Raw genomic sequence first — 18,032 nt, forward strand, 5'->3', positions numbered from 1 at the left:
GACACCGATTACTTGATGACTTGAAATTGACTCGTGAATTTTGCTCCGAGTCACGAGTCAATCCACATTTCTGATACGCCGAGTCAAGTCAAGTCAAGTCATTTTAGCAAAGTGACTCGATTCAAGTCAAGTCATAACAAAAATGTGACTCGAGTCATCCCAACTCTGATTTCGTGACCTGCTGTCTGCTATGTCAAAAGATATTAATATCGCATAAACGTACTAAACTAAAAGACGCACACGATTTCCAATTGGTATTTCTTCACTGGCAATTTTTTTCTCTCTGCGTTATGGAATTTGTCTTGTAGATTGCCAGGACAGGAACATTTGGCGCCTTCCATTTATAGGCTCCTATACATTGGACAATTAAACATGACCATATATGTATATATATCGAAGTTTTCGGTCTCAGCATAAGGGCAGTCTTTTTCGGCCAAGGTTTTCTGGCTGCCTATCGTTCTGGCACACTTCTCGGAGTCGCATGTTACAAGGCCTGAAACTCCATATATGTCTGAATGTGTCGTGGCGCGGTAATGGCCGACGCCGAAATGCCAATTTCTCTAAATTTCTATACTATTTTGAGGCTTCGGGGACCCCCTTAAACTGCTTCGCGGACCCCCGGTTGAGAACCACTGGTCCAGGCGAAGTAAAGAAGAGGCATGCACACTGAATGAAAAGTAATGCAGAGAACATAAGACGCAAGCGACAAAATGAGGTGGCATGTGGCGGAAGGCGAGGTCGATGTTTGGTCGTGGTCCGGTAATCCTGAAGGCTGACTAGTATTTATTTAGAAGAAATTGCTTGTATTTCCACTTGAATGCGGACATGCTCGACGACTGTCGGATAGCCAGCGAGATGCTGTTCCACAATTGGGGTCCAGTATTCGATAGAGCAATGCGTTTTCTTGTATTCCGTCCCGATCATATATATGGTAGTTGTTCTTCGTTGACGAACGTGTGTGCTGAATTTGTGCGCTTTTGACTCCGAGGTGAAGTAGTCGTTAATATTTGAGGGACGTTGACCGCCAAGGAACTGATACATAAACTTGGCAATTTCTAGCTTCCTCATATCTTCTATGTTTAAAACACCAAATATTTTGAGTTGCGATTTATCAATTGCACATGCAAGCCCCCGGGGGGGGGGGGGCTTTGCCAATGATACGGATGATCCAATGTTGAAGTTTTTGCAGTGGGTCAATCGTATTCTTGCAGGCAGCACCCCAACAAAGAATTCCGTATTGTGCTAGTCATCTAGGGTAGGTAGGTACGTAGGGTAGGCCTACTGGTCATACTGAAAGTCTAGAAACGACCATCGATGTTCAATTGCCCAAATACCACGCAAAACAATTTAAATAAAAGAGATATGTAGATCAGCTTATCTCCTTGTCCTGGATCGAGCTGGTGTCGATTCTTGGCAATTCCTGTCAATTCTGCTACCTGTGTAAGCGCTAACAAACATTTATCCTTCAATCCACGTGTGGGATATCGCCGTGACATATTTAATTTAATTTGCAAATTAGGGCTAATACGTCTTCCATCACATGCCACCTCTTTTTGTCGCTTGTCTTTTTATGTTTTCTTCTATTACTCTTCGTTCAGTGTGCATATGCCTCTTCTTTATATCGCTTATAGGCGCTGGTGGGCGTCTGATTTCAAAAACTTCTCCAAAGTCGTTTTGACACCTTTCGATCTTGTATATTTTTTCGCAATCTTTTGGTGTATTGACTGAAACTGAAACGTAGATATTCTGGATCACTTCTCGGTGCAAAAAGAAAGTTTGCGGTTGGGTTGCTATCATGGAAATATCGCAGAGATGAGGGGATATAATATTCTCCAAGTCAAATGAAGCCTCAAGAAAGCATATGTCCAAATCCGATCCGAATCCGGTCAAATTATTAAAACCCGGTTTAGTCAAATCGAAAACAAAAATCATGTCTGAAGACACCTGGCGCCTCTAGCGATTTAGATCTGGTAGTTACGTAGAACATAGCGCTTTTTAAACGGGTGCGATTCCGCTAGAATACTCGACTGTAGTCCGACTATATAATACACTATAACATTGCCTAAAATTGATTTGCAAAATCTCCCATTAGCGAACATTAGCGATCGTTGATATACGAAGATGATCTGGCCATATCAAGATAAAGATCTGGAAGTAAAAGCGCAACGTAAAACAATGTGTAGGCTATATCACATTTAGAGGGATTGGGGGAGGGGCAAAAGCACCTCATTTTCATTTCACCAGGTATATAAGAGAAAACGGTATAGTCTTCCAGATGACCGCGTCGTCTTAAATTATGGTTTTCCTAACTATAAAACATTAGAAAACGTAAATTGAATATTGCCGATAAATTGAACGTTGCTTTGACTGATAGAAACAAGTTTTCGACAGAGAGATATCGAAGTATTGTCCTATTCTGTATAGCTTATATGTAATATTATTAAAATGATGGAAAAGTATTTACCTATACTAAGGGGTATACCCCCCACTGGAACTGGAAGGAATGTAATCAAAACTTCAACTCTCCACATGCGTTATATCGGTCTGCAATCATTGAAATTTTCAACTGCGCTGTCATAATATCAAAACTGGTCAAAGTAGTCAGCGTTGCTACTCAAGTTGCAGTACAAGTAACGCCATACATATCTACTCATCTACAAATAGAAGATTTCCAATACATTACAACACTACTTCAAGAGGAAGTGGAACATAAAAGATCTGAAAAGAACTCAAGTAAGTAATGTCATATAGAATATTAAATCGCGGGTTCGCATCCTTTTGGCGGTAATTCCGAATAACCTATGGCTTGGAAATTGCGACTAACGCAAATCGACTAATGACGCTACGTAATATATTCAACAGCTATATCAGACGGTTGTTATGACGTTTTCACACATAAAAATGATGTAAACTTATCCCAAAATGATTTTATATTTTTCAAAATCAAGATGGTAAAAAGGAAGAAGTTGGGCCTAAAAATTTTTCAAGTCGAAGTGGAAGTAATTTAAAAACGTAACCACTCGAGTAAGTAGTGCAGCTATAAGCCAACCCTATTTGAGTACTTTGAAAAAGTAGAAGTATACTTCGTTATTAACCACATTTGCGTAGCATATATAATAGGAAAGTGTATTAGTGCCAATACATTATATAGCCTTTCCATTGATGAAGAGGCAGTCCATGTCGCAGATTGAAAAGTGCTGGCGAACGACCCTATGTGAGAGGACGCATCAGGACATGTTTGATTACTGATCACTGGTGGAGAATAGTTAACGCTCCTGATAGCCAGTCCGGAAATATCAGCTGGTAAATATTTTAAGCGAGTTATTGCCTAGAGCCGGCTACGAAACGTTGTAAAGCAAGTTGCCTTACAATTGATGCCTAAGGCACAACTCAGACAGGCGGTATTGTCAACAACGAGTCGTTAATAGAGATGTTATTCCTTCAACTCAGCTAAAACTGTTCTCCGCAATCATCATGAACAACAGCCACTGCGATCATATTGCAGTATTATTCCAGAATTTGTTAGATAGTTATCATTCAAAATGATCCTGGTGAATCAGAGGAAGAGTTCCAATTCTTGTAAGGCGTAGCGCGTCTCTGAGGCCTTAGAAATGTAGTGTCGCGGTTGAATGAACAATACTTGTCAGACAAGGATGAAAAATGAAAACTGTAGAAAATAGATGTCAGCCGACTGAGGATGGTGAATCGATGTACGAATTTTGTAACGGATCGGGATCGTTAATGAAGTGATTGACAGGATAGTTTATTATGGAGGAGGGTACAATATCTACTGCAATGAGGATCTTGCTTCAGTTCCAATTGCTGCGATGATTATATATTATATTTATTGATGTCCGGGATGTTGACGTACCTTGGCGACATGAGCACCACATCTGCAGTGGAGTGACTTTACTTGTTGGAAACGCCATGCATAAGGAATCATAGATATAGCTGGTAATGAGAAGAGTAGACTTCGTAAGGCCAGGATAAGTAAGTACAGAGATCTTTCGAGATAGGTTCTATTTCAGCGTTTTTGACTGCTCTCCCCATGGATCGTTTTGAACACGTCCTGTTATATTAAGCCATGTATCGTGCGCGGTGTTATATTTGCAATAGGTTTAAATTTAAAACTGCAACAATACCGTGTCCATTGTGTTTTAGAGTTGCAATGATTTAGCTACTGATGACTATAATTCGTAAATAAGCCTAAAATTGTCACTGAAATGCGGCAGGTGGTCTGGATGAACTAAATATTGAAATGGGGTTAAGAATGTATTTCTTTTTGGCACTTTGCCTGGCAATGAACTGCGCGTCTGCAAAACTACAAATTCGGAAGAAACGAGCTGTCAGCACCTCCCGTAAGTGATAGTCACATTATACATCGTCCAGTAAATTATCTCTGCATTCTGAATTTCGGTAGCGGTATCTCTTATATATCATTTTTATTTAAAATTGACATTTTTATTTGCAAGTGTAGGCCTATACATCAATATCAAACCTATAATTACGTAGGAGGGTGTGAACGTGAGGTTCAAGTTCGCGTTCTGTGTGTGAACCTCTGAAATTTAGAGGTTCACGTTCACAAACGAACCTTGGTAGGTTCTGCACTGGGAACCTTTTTCATACATTACAATTTTCACTTCATTATAACTTTGGTTGAAATTTATAGCATTTCAGCTGCGGGCCACTCTATACATGGCGCTGGCAGCATAAAAAAATCAACTCTAAACGAGCATGCACCTTGACAATCTAAAAATTTTTACATGCTTCATTACAAAAGTTTGCTCGAAATATCCAGCATTCTGTTTGTGAATATTTAGTGACTCTCTGCTGTGAGCTTCACCCGCAGTCACACAACATCAGGAGAGATAGACACTACATGTAGGTAGTTAGCGAATAATAATGCTTATTCAGCCAATCACGAAATTAATATCGTTGTCTGATGTTACAAACCTAGCAGCCGCATGGGGTCAATCTTGATTTCATGTTTATTGTATCATAAAAACCAAATCCTTGCGATTAAGGTGTTGGCTACTGCTGTAAACCTTGTTAATGGGGTAATATCGGTAGCAAGTATAGAAACCAGTTTTACACTCTGCTCAATATCAACGCAGCAATACTCAGACGCCGAGTACATTGTCCGGTATGGTCTACAGACCGTTAAGGCTTAAGCTTATATTCTCTTGCAAATTCTCGTCGAAATTGTTGGCAACGCGACGAAAGATAGGCCTATTGATTTTATGGGAATATGATATCATTTGATTACCCCAGTTGATACATTTGGCGACATTTAAAACGTCAATATGTACTTCAGCATTGTGGCATTATGTGGCCGAGTCGTCGCTAGGTATCGTGTACAAGGCTATCATTGCACTGAAATGTAGGGTTGGAATTTGCAATATGACGTCACGAGGTTCACGGACGCCTTCACACAGAAACTTTCAAAAAGGTTCGCGTTCACACGAACCTGAACCATTCAGAGGTTCACATCCATCCCTATAATCTATCATTGCGACGGAGCTTACTGGGGAATGTCAGGACTCTATTATGTTTTAGACATTACAGGGTTGTAATGACTCGAGTCATGACTCGACTCGAGTCTGACTCGAGTCACGATTTTCTGATGACTCGACTTGACTCGAGTCATTTTCTCAAAATACGGAAATGACTCGATTTGACTCGAGTCAGACTGTGTATTTACTCGACTTGGACTCGAGTCATTGCGCATGACTCGAACCAAGTCATGTGACTCGAGACTCTCAGGCGCCCAAGACCGACATTTCATTGTAATTTCGAAGAATAGTAAAGTCACCACCCTATTAAGATTTCGTCTATTGGTAGTGGTACTTGAAAATGCGACCAGAACTGTTAAAAGTGAGGAAAATTACTGTATTATAAACGCAATACCATTCGATGTCACCAAACATAGTTATAAAAGTTGGTTTAACAGACTTGGAACGGGAAACTGAGCGGTCAACACAATGACTTGGACTCGGACTCGAGTCATAAAACCATGACTCGGACTCGAACCTCTGCTCGATGACTTGGACTCGGACTCGGACTTGACTCGGTGGCGATTAAAAATGACTCGACTTGACTCGAGTCAAAACTATAAAAGTGAGATTGACTTGTGACTCGGAGCATTGTGACTTGGTTACAACCCTGAGACATTACATGGTTTATATGCTTACAGCAAATGCTGCATAATTAATCCTACAAATATTAAGATTGTCTTTAAAACGCACCCCCCCCCCTATACCGTGTTATGCTTTCAACAATGGGCGAGTTCGCTATACAAACGTTAGTAAGGGCATCAGCTGTGGAAATTTGCACAATCGGGTAGCAAACAAAATCAAAGTGGTCAAAATTAGTAAATCATGTACATTTTACGTGAAAAATTCTTCAATTCTTTTTAGTGGCTGACGTGCTTGGCCTAAAGACTACGTCATCAGCAAAGAATAAACCCGTGAAAATCACACCTCCATTGAGACTGAAACCGGGAGAAACAGCCGAAAGACCTCCAGGATGTAAGTAGTATACGTTGTGACTTATATTTCAAGCTTCCAGCGCTGCAAGCTCCGTAGTACTCGTCATAGTCACCACTTTGCCGGAGAGACCTAGCCAGGACGTAAATTTGATAGGAGTGGTCGAAAATGTAGGAGGGGTAAAATGTTTAGGTTGCGTAATAGATAAATTATGACGGACGTAGTGACTACAAATGTCGTCTAAATGGAAGTCTCGTGAATTAGCAGGGAAGGAACCTTTCACCCTGGCTTCACTCCTACTCCCATCCAATTATCATTTGCGTAAATTTGGCGTGACGATGTTCAATTTCGACATTGCCAATGTAAATTCAATGAATCCTCTCTTCACTGATTTTCAGACTTGCGTACGTTGGAACAGCGTTACCAATTTAACCGATGCAATAATCTGTTGTCTAGTCGTGAACATCATAATTCTTACAGGGCAACACTGCATCAAGAACGTGAAAGCGGGATTAACTTGGAGAAGTGTCAAAAGTCCTGGTTATCCTGATTTCTTGCAATCACAGATTCAATGTTCATGGATGTAAGTTTGTGAGGAATAAAGCGGTTCCGGAAAGTTGTCAAATGTTGACAAAAGTCATGTCAAATTTGAAATCATATTTCAATGCAGACTTTTGATTTTCAGCCTTGACTTGCATTGGCGCTCATCAGTGCCGACGTATAGGGTTATCGAACAGTGTTGATTAAATAATGTTGAATACTTGTTACCAATCCCGTACCGTTTTGCAGTGTCGAAGCTCCAATTGGTATGAGGGTTAAACTAGCTTTTCGCGACTTGGACATGATCGGAGTTACGGGATCTTGCGCTAAGCAATTTGTACAGGTGATTTGCTTGTATGGTATGAATGGTCATTGTCGCTATACCAGCTTAACCAACCTTTATGCACAGATTATCGACATTGGAACCGGTAAATCTCAAGGAAGGTTCTGCGGAACTACACGACCCGGCGACTATGTATCACTGGGTATTCCTATATTTAGCATCAATTTTATACTAGTGAATCGCAAAGCTGATCATAACTCTCATAAATCTCCAACTCTCAGACAACCACATGAGATTTTGGTTTCAAGAGACACTAAGTTAGATTTATCGTCCTCCTTTATCAAAAACAGATTTGATCCATCAATTCTTTCATACGCCCGTTATGTTGGTGCGAAGTTGATGGTCGTGATGTTCTTGTTGATTAATATGTATTGTAAGCAAAAGCTCGGATGGTAGCAATGTATCTTGAAATTTTACATAGCTATAATAGCAATTCAATCACTAAATTTCAGGAACCAAAGCCCGCATCGACATCCAGGCCGACAAAGCAATCACAAAGGCAAGAGGATTTCTTTTAAGCTTTGCAGCAGTAAACGAGATTCCCGGATTCCGATGTAAGTTATGAAATATAGAATGTCATCGGGATATTGGTAACAATGCTCGAAGTACGTAAATCCAGCACTATTGATTATGGGATATGATTTGGAATGACGAATTATTTCTGACAGCTACCAAGTCATTTCAAGCCACGGGACGGGCAGGAAGTGCAGGTCCGGGCAAGGTCAACGTCCAGGCATTCAAGTCGAACTCGAAGCAAACAACGCCAAAGGTATATTTATTATATTGAGTATTGAGTGACCATTCGCGAAGAATTGGTGAGGATAACGGTATTCTTGTAATGGGGTCCAACTTTCGTAATACGAGTCTCAAAGTGTACAAAAGTGTGTCTGATTCAAAAGTTTTTAAATGTCCATAATAGAAAACAAACACAAGACGCATGTCTCACCTTCATGCATTTTCACGATACTCTGTTTGTCATCAGCCGTCTACAAACCGTCGCCCGAACCGAAGGCTGGTTTATGAGTCAGACCGGAGTCAGCGAGCAACAGATTCCACCGTATCTGATTCTGGGAATTCGTAAGTATCTTTCTTACGAACCATTCTGTAACTATATAACGTTTCATTGTATTGCATTTCTTGTGTTATCTTGAGCTGATAAAATGGATATTAGAATGATACGGATGCCGATACTACAGCATTCGGTAAATATTATTTTCATCGATTCAAAATACCACAAGATTGCTCTACATATACAAGGAAAATAAAGGAAAGAGTCATAACTAGAAATACAGCTAAAATATCAAGATCGAACTCTGTTGCGTCGGGCATTTTGCCAAGATGTATGACGAATTGATAGTCCGTGTCCGTACTGCCTGGTAGTCGCGACTCTCGACATCTTCCTATTTGTTAATTATATCGTAAAGACCTTCTTGGAGGTGCAAAACTTCAATATACAATTGAATAGTATATTCATATTGCAATGAACCTGAATATTTTCGGCTGACACTCGTCAGGGATAATCGTCAGTAACTATAGAGAATTGGAAATAACATTGTAAATCAACAATCGTGTCACAAAATAATACGTCTCCAGCATGAAATGAAATCTGAAATAGGAGAGCGTTCAATTTACTATTTTAAGATTGTACACGAGCTCCTTTTGTAGACAAAGCTTAGGCTGATGTATTTTGATAAAGGTCGTCTCCAAGGCACATAAATGAAAGTGTGAGTGGCCCCTCCCGATGACGCGAAATCTGTCGTCTTGATAATTTTTCGCACAAGCAGGATTATCCAACAGATGTTTGCCAATGACAGAATTTATGGCCTTATCAGAATATATGACTTTTTTCAAAATACATCAGCCCAAGCTTTGTCTGCAGGAGGAGATCGTGTACCATCTTAAAATAGTACATTGAACGCTCTCTTATTTGAGATTTCACTCGAAGCTGGTGACGTCACATTTTTCGATACGATTGTTGATGTTGATATACAATGTTCTTAGCAATTCTCTACTAGCTGACAATTTCCCCTGACGAGTGTCAGCCGAAAATATTCTGGCTCATTTCAATATGAATAATGAACATACTATTCAATTAATTATATCGTATTGTGTCGTCTTGTGTATCGCATTGTACATTGTGCGTCTGGAGCGAAGAATAATATAATTGAACCGCCTATTATACCGATAATGTTTGTGCTAGTGAGGTAGTCTTTCAATCAGACACCAACTTTTGGCCTACAGAAGATGCATTGATGATGCATGCACTGTCGCACTATAGATGTACAGTGCAAACTGAATGAAAAGTAACGACAGATAAGACTTATCATTGATGTAGTGGCCCCCGTGTTTTTCAGGTAGCCTATATGTAAGCAAATATACTCGAAACAGAAATGTGTATCCCTGCGTGGCTCGAACAAGAACGTGGCACATGTTTTTCGGGTCGTTTTATTTGTCTGGCCGCCATATAGTTATATAGCAGTGCATATATACTTTTGACATTCATTTGGACGGATCTATTCCGCAGAGTCGACTCAGGCAGCGACGAATCGGGATGGATTGGAGATTCTGTTCAATCTGGAAGTGGCGTTCAATCTGGAGGCGGAAATGCGAACAGACGTAGGAATCCCCCAGCGAAAGTTACACCGACTAGTCGCAGGGTAGCGAATGGGCCCACAGTATATCCCCGTAGCGCGTAAGTCTATGTTGTAAATATCAAGTGCTCCATAGCCATCGACAATGTTTACGGTGCAGCTTTCGATGCACAGCAAATACGACGTCAGAAAGAGATAGGTGTTCGAGTCCACCTATGAACTTTGTTCCTTTATTTACGATTTTTATCAAATTCATGAATACGTTCGCATACCATTCAAAAAGTCGTACAACTTTAGCTGTATGATCGCGGCGACATTTTCGGTTTCATGTCTCATCATCTATTGGACTCCGATTGCACCTGAAGGCCAAATAATGCATATCATAATGGTATCGCTGGCGACCCAAGTTCTCAACTGACTGCAAATGACCTTTTATCATGCCATTTAATCTTCACGTTTGTCGTCAGGTACAGGAGACGGTGTTCCGCCACTGTTATATTTTGAGGTTACTATACGTCCTCTTTTAGGAGGATTTGTCCTCTTTTTTGAGAATTTCGGTTAAATGTACGCGGAAATTGGACTGAGATATAGGAAATCAGCCACCAAGTAACGAACAGACGGGTTTTTCGGGACTTGACCCAGAAAAACGACCTTTTTTTAGTCAACCGACCACACAGTCCGGAAAAATTTATCATTTTCAGGATTTTACTACTCTATTGTAATTCTGAAAATATTGAAAAATTGTACTCTTTCCAGATTTCCAAAATATGGTAACCCTATACCATATTGTGACCCAGAATATATTGAGCATAGACCTGTTCCAAATTGCGTATAATGAGACATAATGAGATAGAGAGAGGGATTTCATTGTTTCGTCAACCGGAACATCAATAATAAACAGATTGAGTAGATTAAAAAGATGCCCAAAAATAAAAACACATACAACTGGCTGTATAACGGTACAGACGAGTACCGGCGACATGATACTTAGATCTTCATTTCAAACCGGAACCCTTGAGATTATAAACAGTATATACACGCGTGCCTACTATGTGTATGGCGCTATATAAAACCGAAATAAAACAGGTACACAGTAGATGACTTGATGCAATAGTAAATACGAAATATATTCGATTAGTAGTTACTTTAGAGTAAGTCAAGGTTTCAAATAGTAGACTTGGCGAGGAGTCCCATAGTTTCTGCAGTTAATCGGAGATGGCTCTCAAATTGTAAGGTCTATCGCTTCGCGACTTATACAAAATGTCTAATGAAACTACAAGTAGGCGGAATCTTCAAGATATATTCAGTTACATTGAGAGCTATTTCACCCGCACTTCTGCATACAAGTCGTATTACGCACCGGCGTCCGGCATGCAGGCCTGCGAAAACGATACAACTTATTCTTCAGGAGGCCCGTTCGCATCAGAGCTTCTCCGTCAACGACCGAACCATCGAAAAAAGACACCGAAGATGACGAGCCGAAAGTCATTTACGGAAAAGATAACCAGCCACACAGTAATATTAATTGAACACGTGTATAGTCTACACTTCGCACATATCATGACATTGGGTTTGGAACTTTGAGGAAATACTTTCAACCCGATTTCTGCAATTTCTGTTAAGCCAGTGGAGGGACAAATAGTGATCGACCATTCCGGATTCGCTGTGAATAATTAGAATTAAAGCAAGTATATTATCCCAAAATGTGTCATTACTATTGCCTGCGCGATGGTTGTACTCGATAGAAACCTGGATCCATTATAATTGGACCAGATGTGTCCATCGACGTGTATCATTCCCAACGTAAGCACCTTGTCCGTGGTCTAAGGGTTGTGGGAGTAAGAATCCGTAGAATGAACGAAATTGCTATGGTTTTTGTAGGCTATTTTCCTGATTTCGCAGTTCTGTGATGTTTGTCAATGATAAAAGTTAGTAAATACACCCGAATCCTTTTTATTTTCGAAATCGTAGCTGTGGTTCGCCCGGATGTCACCTATTATTACGCGGAGTAACGTTTTGATGCTAATTCACACTGGTGATAACCTAGTTCATCGATTCACTCGCACGAAGACGGTCGATACACACATATGTTTGTTAGAAAACCATCGAAACATTTTCCAGATCCGAACCACTACACCACTATCCATCCTGTGCGTATTGAGTCTGGGGGACTTGTCGATCATCGGGAAAACGAACTTTCGACAACCAGTTTGATGATTATTATAGCGTGTGCGGTGCTTTTCTTCGTAATACTCGTCGGGATAGGGGTATTTTTGTGGTAAGTTGTAGCATACGTGAAAATAGGTTTGTGGGCAAATGTCAACGCGTCAAAATCGCCCCTGACCTGTGCACGACTGCAGTATTGTAGGTCTTATGTTCGAATACCGGTATTTGTTTTTGCTGAGCTGACCGCGCAGGCGTGAATATCTCGGGGACTACTTAGTTTTTCTTCTATACTGCTGTAGCAGGCCAACGAGGAAGGTAATATGGCATTCAATAGGTCGTTTCAACAATTCGATGATACTCATCGTGTTTACATCGATCGAATAACTTCGAATTCACGTGTATAATTTCTAGGTTTGTACGAAGGCGTCGAAATAAGAAGCGCAATAAGAAAAAGGAGGCAGAAAAAATGAAGAAAGCGGAAGACGACGAAAAAAGAAAGAGGATGGAGTTGAATGTTGCCCGTCTCTTCGATGAAAGCGAAGTCGAAGGCCGAGATCTAGAAAGCAGATCACAAATGGTGTGTGTGTGTCAACAATATATTTGCCCTTGCAAAAATCAGTGTTAATAACGTAGCGAAGTACGTAATTTTCGAGTCACAGTGATAGTTACGACGCAAGATACTTTGAGAGTCACGGGGAACATGACTAAACAAGTAAACATCAACGAGACGCTTAATTGCGTCACAATAAGTACCCGAAATTACCAGAGGTCATTGTATGGCGGCACTCCGATTGTTCGGATAAATGCCTATTTCCGTCTTTCAGTGCTTGCAGTGTCCTGGCCGAATTAAAATTAATATTTTGAGAGTAAGTGCGACAGTAGATTTATAATGCAAGACCGGTTCCGATAAATTTTGCGCGCGGATCGCCAGCTATAAGGTTACCTAATGTTTACGAAGCGATAAGAGATTGCTACCTGTGCCAGGTTGCTCAATCGTGCAGTCACGCGTTTCTTGTCTTTACGTAAGTTAGCTATAGCTGCAGCAGTCGTCTGTTTTTTCACTAACTTGGCAAACCCTTACGCTAATCCGCAAGCCTTTGGTCAACCCCAAATTTTCGTCTATGTATAATATAGTCACAAAAACGAAAATCGATGTCTACATTAACCTACTATAGAACACTAGTGCGCAAAATGAGCCGTGCATCAACAACTGTGTTAAACGAATCCATTAAAATGATTTTACCACCAACGAAAAGATTATAATGAATAATTACCCCATACAGTATTTGTCTTGACCTCCTGTGAACTCTTGAGACTGTCTCAGATCAACGAACCTTTTGGATTCGTAGGAACCACTGATCTATAGAAAGAGACGTCTTCGCGAATTTTCGTAAATATTTCGTCACAGTTACGCCGCCACGATGTTGATCGATTTCTTTACAGGTACGACCGGACTACCTGCCCGGTTATCCTCACCGAAATCCACCAGGCGCACCACCGTATCCCGACAGGGAATTCACTTGCCCGCGGAGCGACGCTCGGAGACCGGAATTCGTAACGAGATCCGACAGCGTTGAAAGGGAAGTGAGAATCGTGTCCAAGAACGGAGTTTCGTTCAGACGCGATCGCAGTGAAATCAACGACACCAGACACGGGGGAAGCGGGCGAAACTTGAACACCGTGCACGGCAATGGTTTTCGAGGCACGCCAACCATGCCGAGGAAATTCAGCAGACTGGTGGACAATTACGACATGGACGGCAAACCTTATATAAACGGAAGAAATGCGTTCCACCAGCTCGATCCGGGAGGGCTTATTGATTACGGGCATCCCGGCCGATGCAGATCTTATTCTGGCGAAGATAATCTCGCAGTTAAAGCAGACCCGCATTCAGATCCGCCGATCGTGCGCTTTCATACTTTAGATCCTACTCTTGTCGACAACCCCCGCGCATCGATACACTACAACGAGCTTTCAAGAACGAAACGTAACACTTTACCGGCGCCGCGCCGCGTCCAAACGCGCGGGCTTAATTACGCGGACGATGACGTAGACGAGGACTACTGTAGCGGAAGCGATTCGGGTAAAGCACCAATGAGAAGAGAATACAGTCCGTGGGAACTGGAGCAGCAGAAGAATGCGCGCAAGAAAAAGTTGATCAACGGCAGATAGAATATATCGGAGAGTGTAATCGTGGTGATGGCCAGAGCCCCACGTCAGTCGCCGGACGCCTTTTCTACGATTTAGGTCAGGTGTGTCAAACATACGGCCCACAGCCGCATCCGGTCCGCCAGACGATTTCATCCGGCCTGCGAAGCAATTCTGACCAGATGGAAAAATTATTGTATTATCCTAGGGTTACCATACATGTCCTCCTTTTTAAGAAAATCGGATATGTCCTCCGAGGACGCTTAAATCTGCTTCTTTTTGACGATTCGTCCGCCTTTATAGCCTTGACAGCGAGGCCACAGGACAGGCATAACAAAAAACGCCATAAATGACGCGAATTCTGTAATGTGGATATTCGAGTGGGTCTTCAGGGAGTCGGACCGGACAAGTGACCAACACAAGAGGATTTCCCGTGAAAATTCTCAAATCAGTATGTCTCTACTTATAGAGAATCTCTATAGTCTAGCCTCTATGAATTGTAAAAAGTGACCGCCTTTCCGGATCCCAAAATATGGTAACCCTAATTATCCAGCACGAAAAGAATACATATACGCAAATAATACATAGATAAATTCAAACCTGTGGTCTGCTCACTCAAAACCTACCCGACCTCCAGAGTAATCCAAATCCCAAATTACGCGTTTACAGTCAGACGTCTTGTATTTCTCACAATGCACATACCAAACCAACGACGCATCACGACTAAAACAAAAGGAGCATAGTAATATCCCAATTTACATCGTCGTTTGGGCCAGTTGTAACTATTCAATCGGTCAACGATCGTATTTTTGTTAATTCTGTTGTTTGCGAATAAAGGTGATGCTAGAATTGAGCTCCTATATGACCCGTAATATAATGTATTCAGGCTGGACAGCAAAACAGGGTAAATAAGGTTTTGGATCTGGAATTAACGCCAGCGATCAAAAGGTCTGAATCCGGCCCGCGACCAAAGTTGAGTGTGACACCACTGATTTAGGTCGTAGCGGGAATCCCGTTGAGAAGTTCTGCGCTGAAAATCCGGCTAGTAATCTAGGCAGGGGTGGTCAAAGTAGTCAGCGTTGATACTCGAGTAGAAGTAAAGGCGTGAATTCCTATTCGATTACAAGAAATAGTGCTTTCCAAGACATGACAAAGTTACGTCAAGTGAGCGTAGAATGTGAAAGATTCAACAGTACACAAGTAAGTACTTTAAAAAAGTAAGATTTAATCGCGGGATTGCATAATTTTAGCAGTTAATTGTATTGGCGGCCGCATATTATAAATTGTAAGACATATCTTCGTGACTGACGCATTATGACTATATAATGACGCTAATGGTGCAATTTTTTAATATCTTCAGTTACAGCTTTCAAAAGTACGTCCACAATAATGTTCATTTACTCGAATAACGTTTCGCATGCCTCTTATTACCAATTGACATAATTCTAGCACACGCATCGTACCACGCCAGTATAGTAGAGCGTTCTATCATCTTCCAGTAGGTATAGTATGCTACCATACCACGTCCAAGCTGGTGTGTTGTTCGAAGACTGCGTGTGAAGGCATAGTTACGTTTGGCATTTGAGGAAGTTGATTTGAATGAAACCGACAACAAGAATTAAAAGAAATACGTTTCAAGTGACAAAGCTATGTAAACCAGGGTCTCTTAAACTAGGGACCGCGAACTTCTTGGTGGTAGTCGAACTTGCTCTTTAAGAGGGCAATGAGTGGCAAATGAAAATATAAGAGTCGACCGTGAAGTCAAATAGTCTAATCCTGGATTTACGGCTAATCCGAGGATTGATCAATCCTTTGACTGAGAAGTTTGATTCTTCCGCCTGAAAGTTGGATTAATCAGTAGTTATCAGCATATTTTGTAATCCGTGAATAAGAGCCCTAACGTGTGAGTTAAAAGACCACGACATGACATATCGATCTCGCCTTCTACACATGCCACCTCTTTTTGTCGCTTGTCTTTTATATTAATATTTAATAATATTATTTTATATTATCTCTTTTTACTTTCATTCAGTGTGGGCTTGCCTCCTGTTTACGTCGCCTGGGCCACGTGGGTGTCTGATTTCGAAGGCTACTCCAAGTCGTTTCGATACCTTCCTATCTTTCGTTGTATCGCAGTCTTTTGGTGTATTGAAATGGTGAAATTGTTAACAATAAATTGAATTGAAAAAATTGAATCCAGATCCAATGAAAATAATCCATAGTCCGGATCCTGTCAAATCCAGGTCCAGGTCCACTTGTCCACTCCAGTGTTCATCTCAGGGATGTACAGGATCATGATTTTGGATTCTAACCGGAAAGGAATCTGGAAGCTTTTTCCGGGATAGGATTGATCCGGACTCGTATTTATTTGTCCGAGTGCCAGGTTCGGGGCAGGATAGGATTGTAAATTTGTAGAGCACGAAAGTGACTTTTGTGTGTTTTGTATCAACCTGAACTCGGCTACTTTCTGCATTGCATCACAATTACCAGGAATTCTTAATAGCAAACTTAATAGCATTGCCAAAGGAGTGTTCTAGGCCTAGGTTTGCCATTCATTGCTTTGTCACTGAGTTCATGGGAAGCTTCAATTGTTGATGTGATGGCCTGGGGCCAATGTTCCCTCAAATTTTTCACGAGTCTGCGCGCACTCACCAACTCACTGCGCGGTCCCTTGGACAACAGTGCGTAACGACTAAAAAAAGGTGATCACTAGGGCAAGTTTTTGTTGCACTAAAATCGCGAGTAAGTTGCATTTAATTCTAACATAAGTTGCAGTAAAAAGTTGCATTTATAATTTTTGTTGAAATATTAGGGTATGAGATACTCGACAGGTTCCTTTGTATAACCTAGTTCCTGCAGACCTGTCAAATGTGTTGCCATTTAACGCACGTTCTGGCGAAACCACCATTTTTACGGCACATAGCAAGAAATTAGGCAATGCGGGAATCATTTACCCCCAAATGCAAACAGCATAGCGATAACCCCTCCCCCTACAACAAGTCAAATAACACACCCAAACTCCCTAGATCGGCAAACTTGACACAAGGCATTACAGAAAAACTCACTCTCGGTGACTTTACTAAAGGCAATAGATGAAAAAGGTGACTTAGTGAAAATGTAATTTTCGGCGGTCTCGCCTGGCCGCTATTTCAAATTTAGACGACAGAATTAATAAAGCGAACTATTTATATATTGTTTGGGCAATGTCGTGCTAGGCAGAGGTACTTGAGCTTCTTGCTTACAAGCCATTGTGACATAGATAACTGTGAGATGGAGCTAACCCATCATATCGCTTTGTTTTGCACAATATAGAGAATAGAACCATACTAGAAATGGTTTATATCATGTTTTGAAATCACTCCTTTACATTTTAACGCAATATTTGATAAAAGTTACATGGTAAACATTGGCATGAAATCTAGAGAAAAGTTGGACTATAAAATCCCTCCCAACAGCTTAAAACATCATATTACATAGATTCTGAGTATCTAGGAAGCTGTCGGAAGCTGTAAAACAGTTGCAAAAACTTCCCCCAGTCATCACTCAGGCGTTCTTGTTTCTTGTGCGCGGCACACGTGACGGCAACTTTGTGAGCTGTGCGTGGCCGCACACTAGTGCGGAGCATGGACCAGAGCCGGATTGGATGTCCGGCCGAATATTTTTTTCAATTTTGGCCGGACCGGATCAGTACGTTTTCTGTTACGGCCGGAGCCGGATCGGAGCCGGGTCACTATTTTTTTGATACGATCAAAATCTTTA

General features: G+C 41.2%; 1 protein-coding gene across 1 annotated transcript; it reads left to right on the top strand.

Moving 5' to 3' along the window:
* The first annotated feature begins 4,202 nt into the window (after window positions 1-4,202).
* LOC145441878 (uncharacterized) lies at window positions 4,203-15,126 on the top strand. Its single transcript, XM_080319825.1, has 13 exons — window positions 4,203-4,358; window positions 6,417-6,527; window positions 6,966-7,068; window positions 7,275-7,368; window positions 7,435-7,510; window positions 7,821-7,922; window positions 8,037-8,137; window positions 8,351-8,445; window positions 9,893-10,060; window positions 11,368-11,474; window positions 12,081-12,237; window positions 12,537-12,702; window positions 13,569-15,126. The coding sequence occupies exons 1-13, from the start codon at window positions 4,259-4,261 to the stop codon at window positions 14,295-14,297; spliced, it is 2,109 nt and encodes a 702-aa protein (XP_080175951.1). The 5' UTR covers window positions 4,203-4,258; the 3' UTR covers window positions 14,298-15,126.
* Window positions 15,127-18,032: the final 2,906 nt, after the last annotated feature.

Source organism: Botryllus schlosseri, chromosome 6 (genome assembly GCF_051294905.1).
Source record: "Botryllus schlosseri isolate E-star chromosome 6, Bs_hap1, whole genome shotgun sequence".
In the NCBI taxonomy this organism is placed as follows: domain Eukaryota; kingdom Metazoa; phylum Chordata; class Ascidiacea; order Stolidobranchia; family Styelidae; genus Botryllus; species Botryllus schlosseri.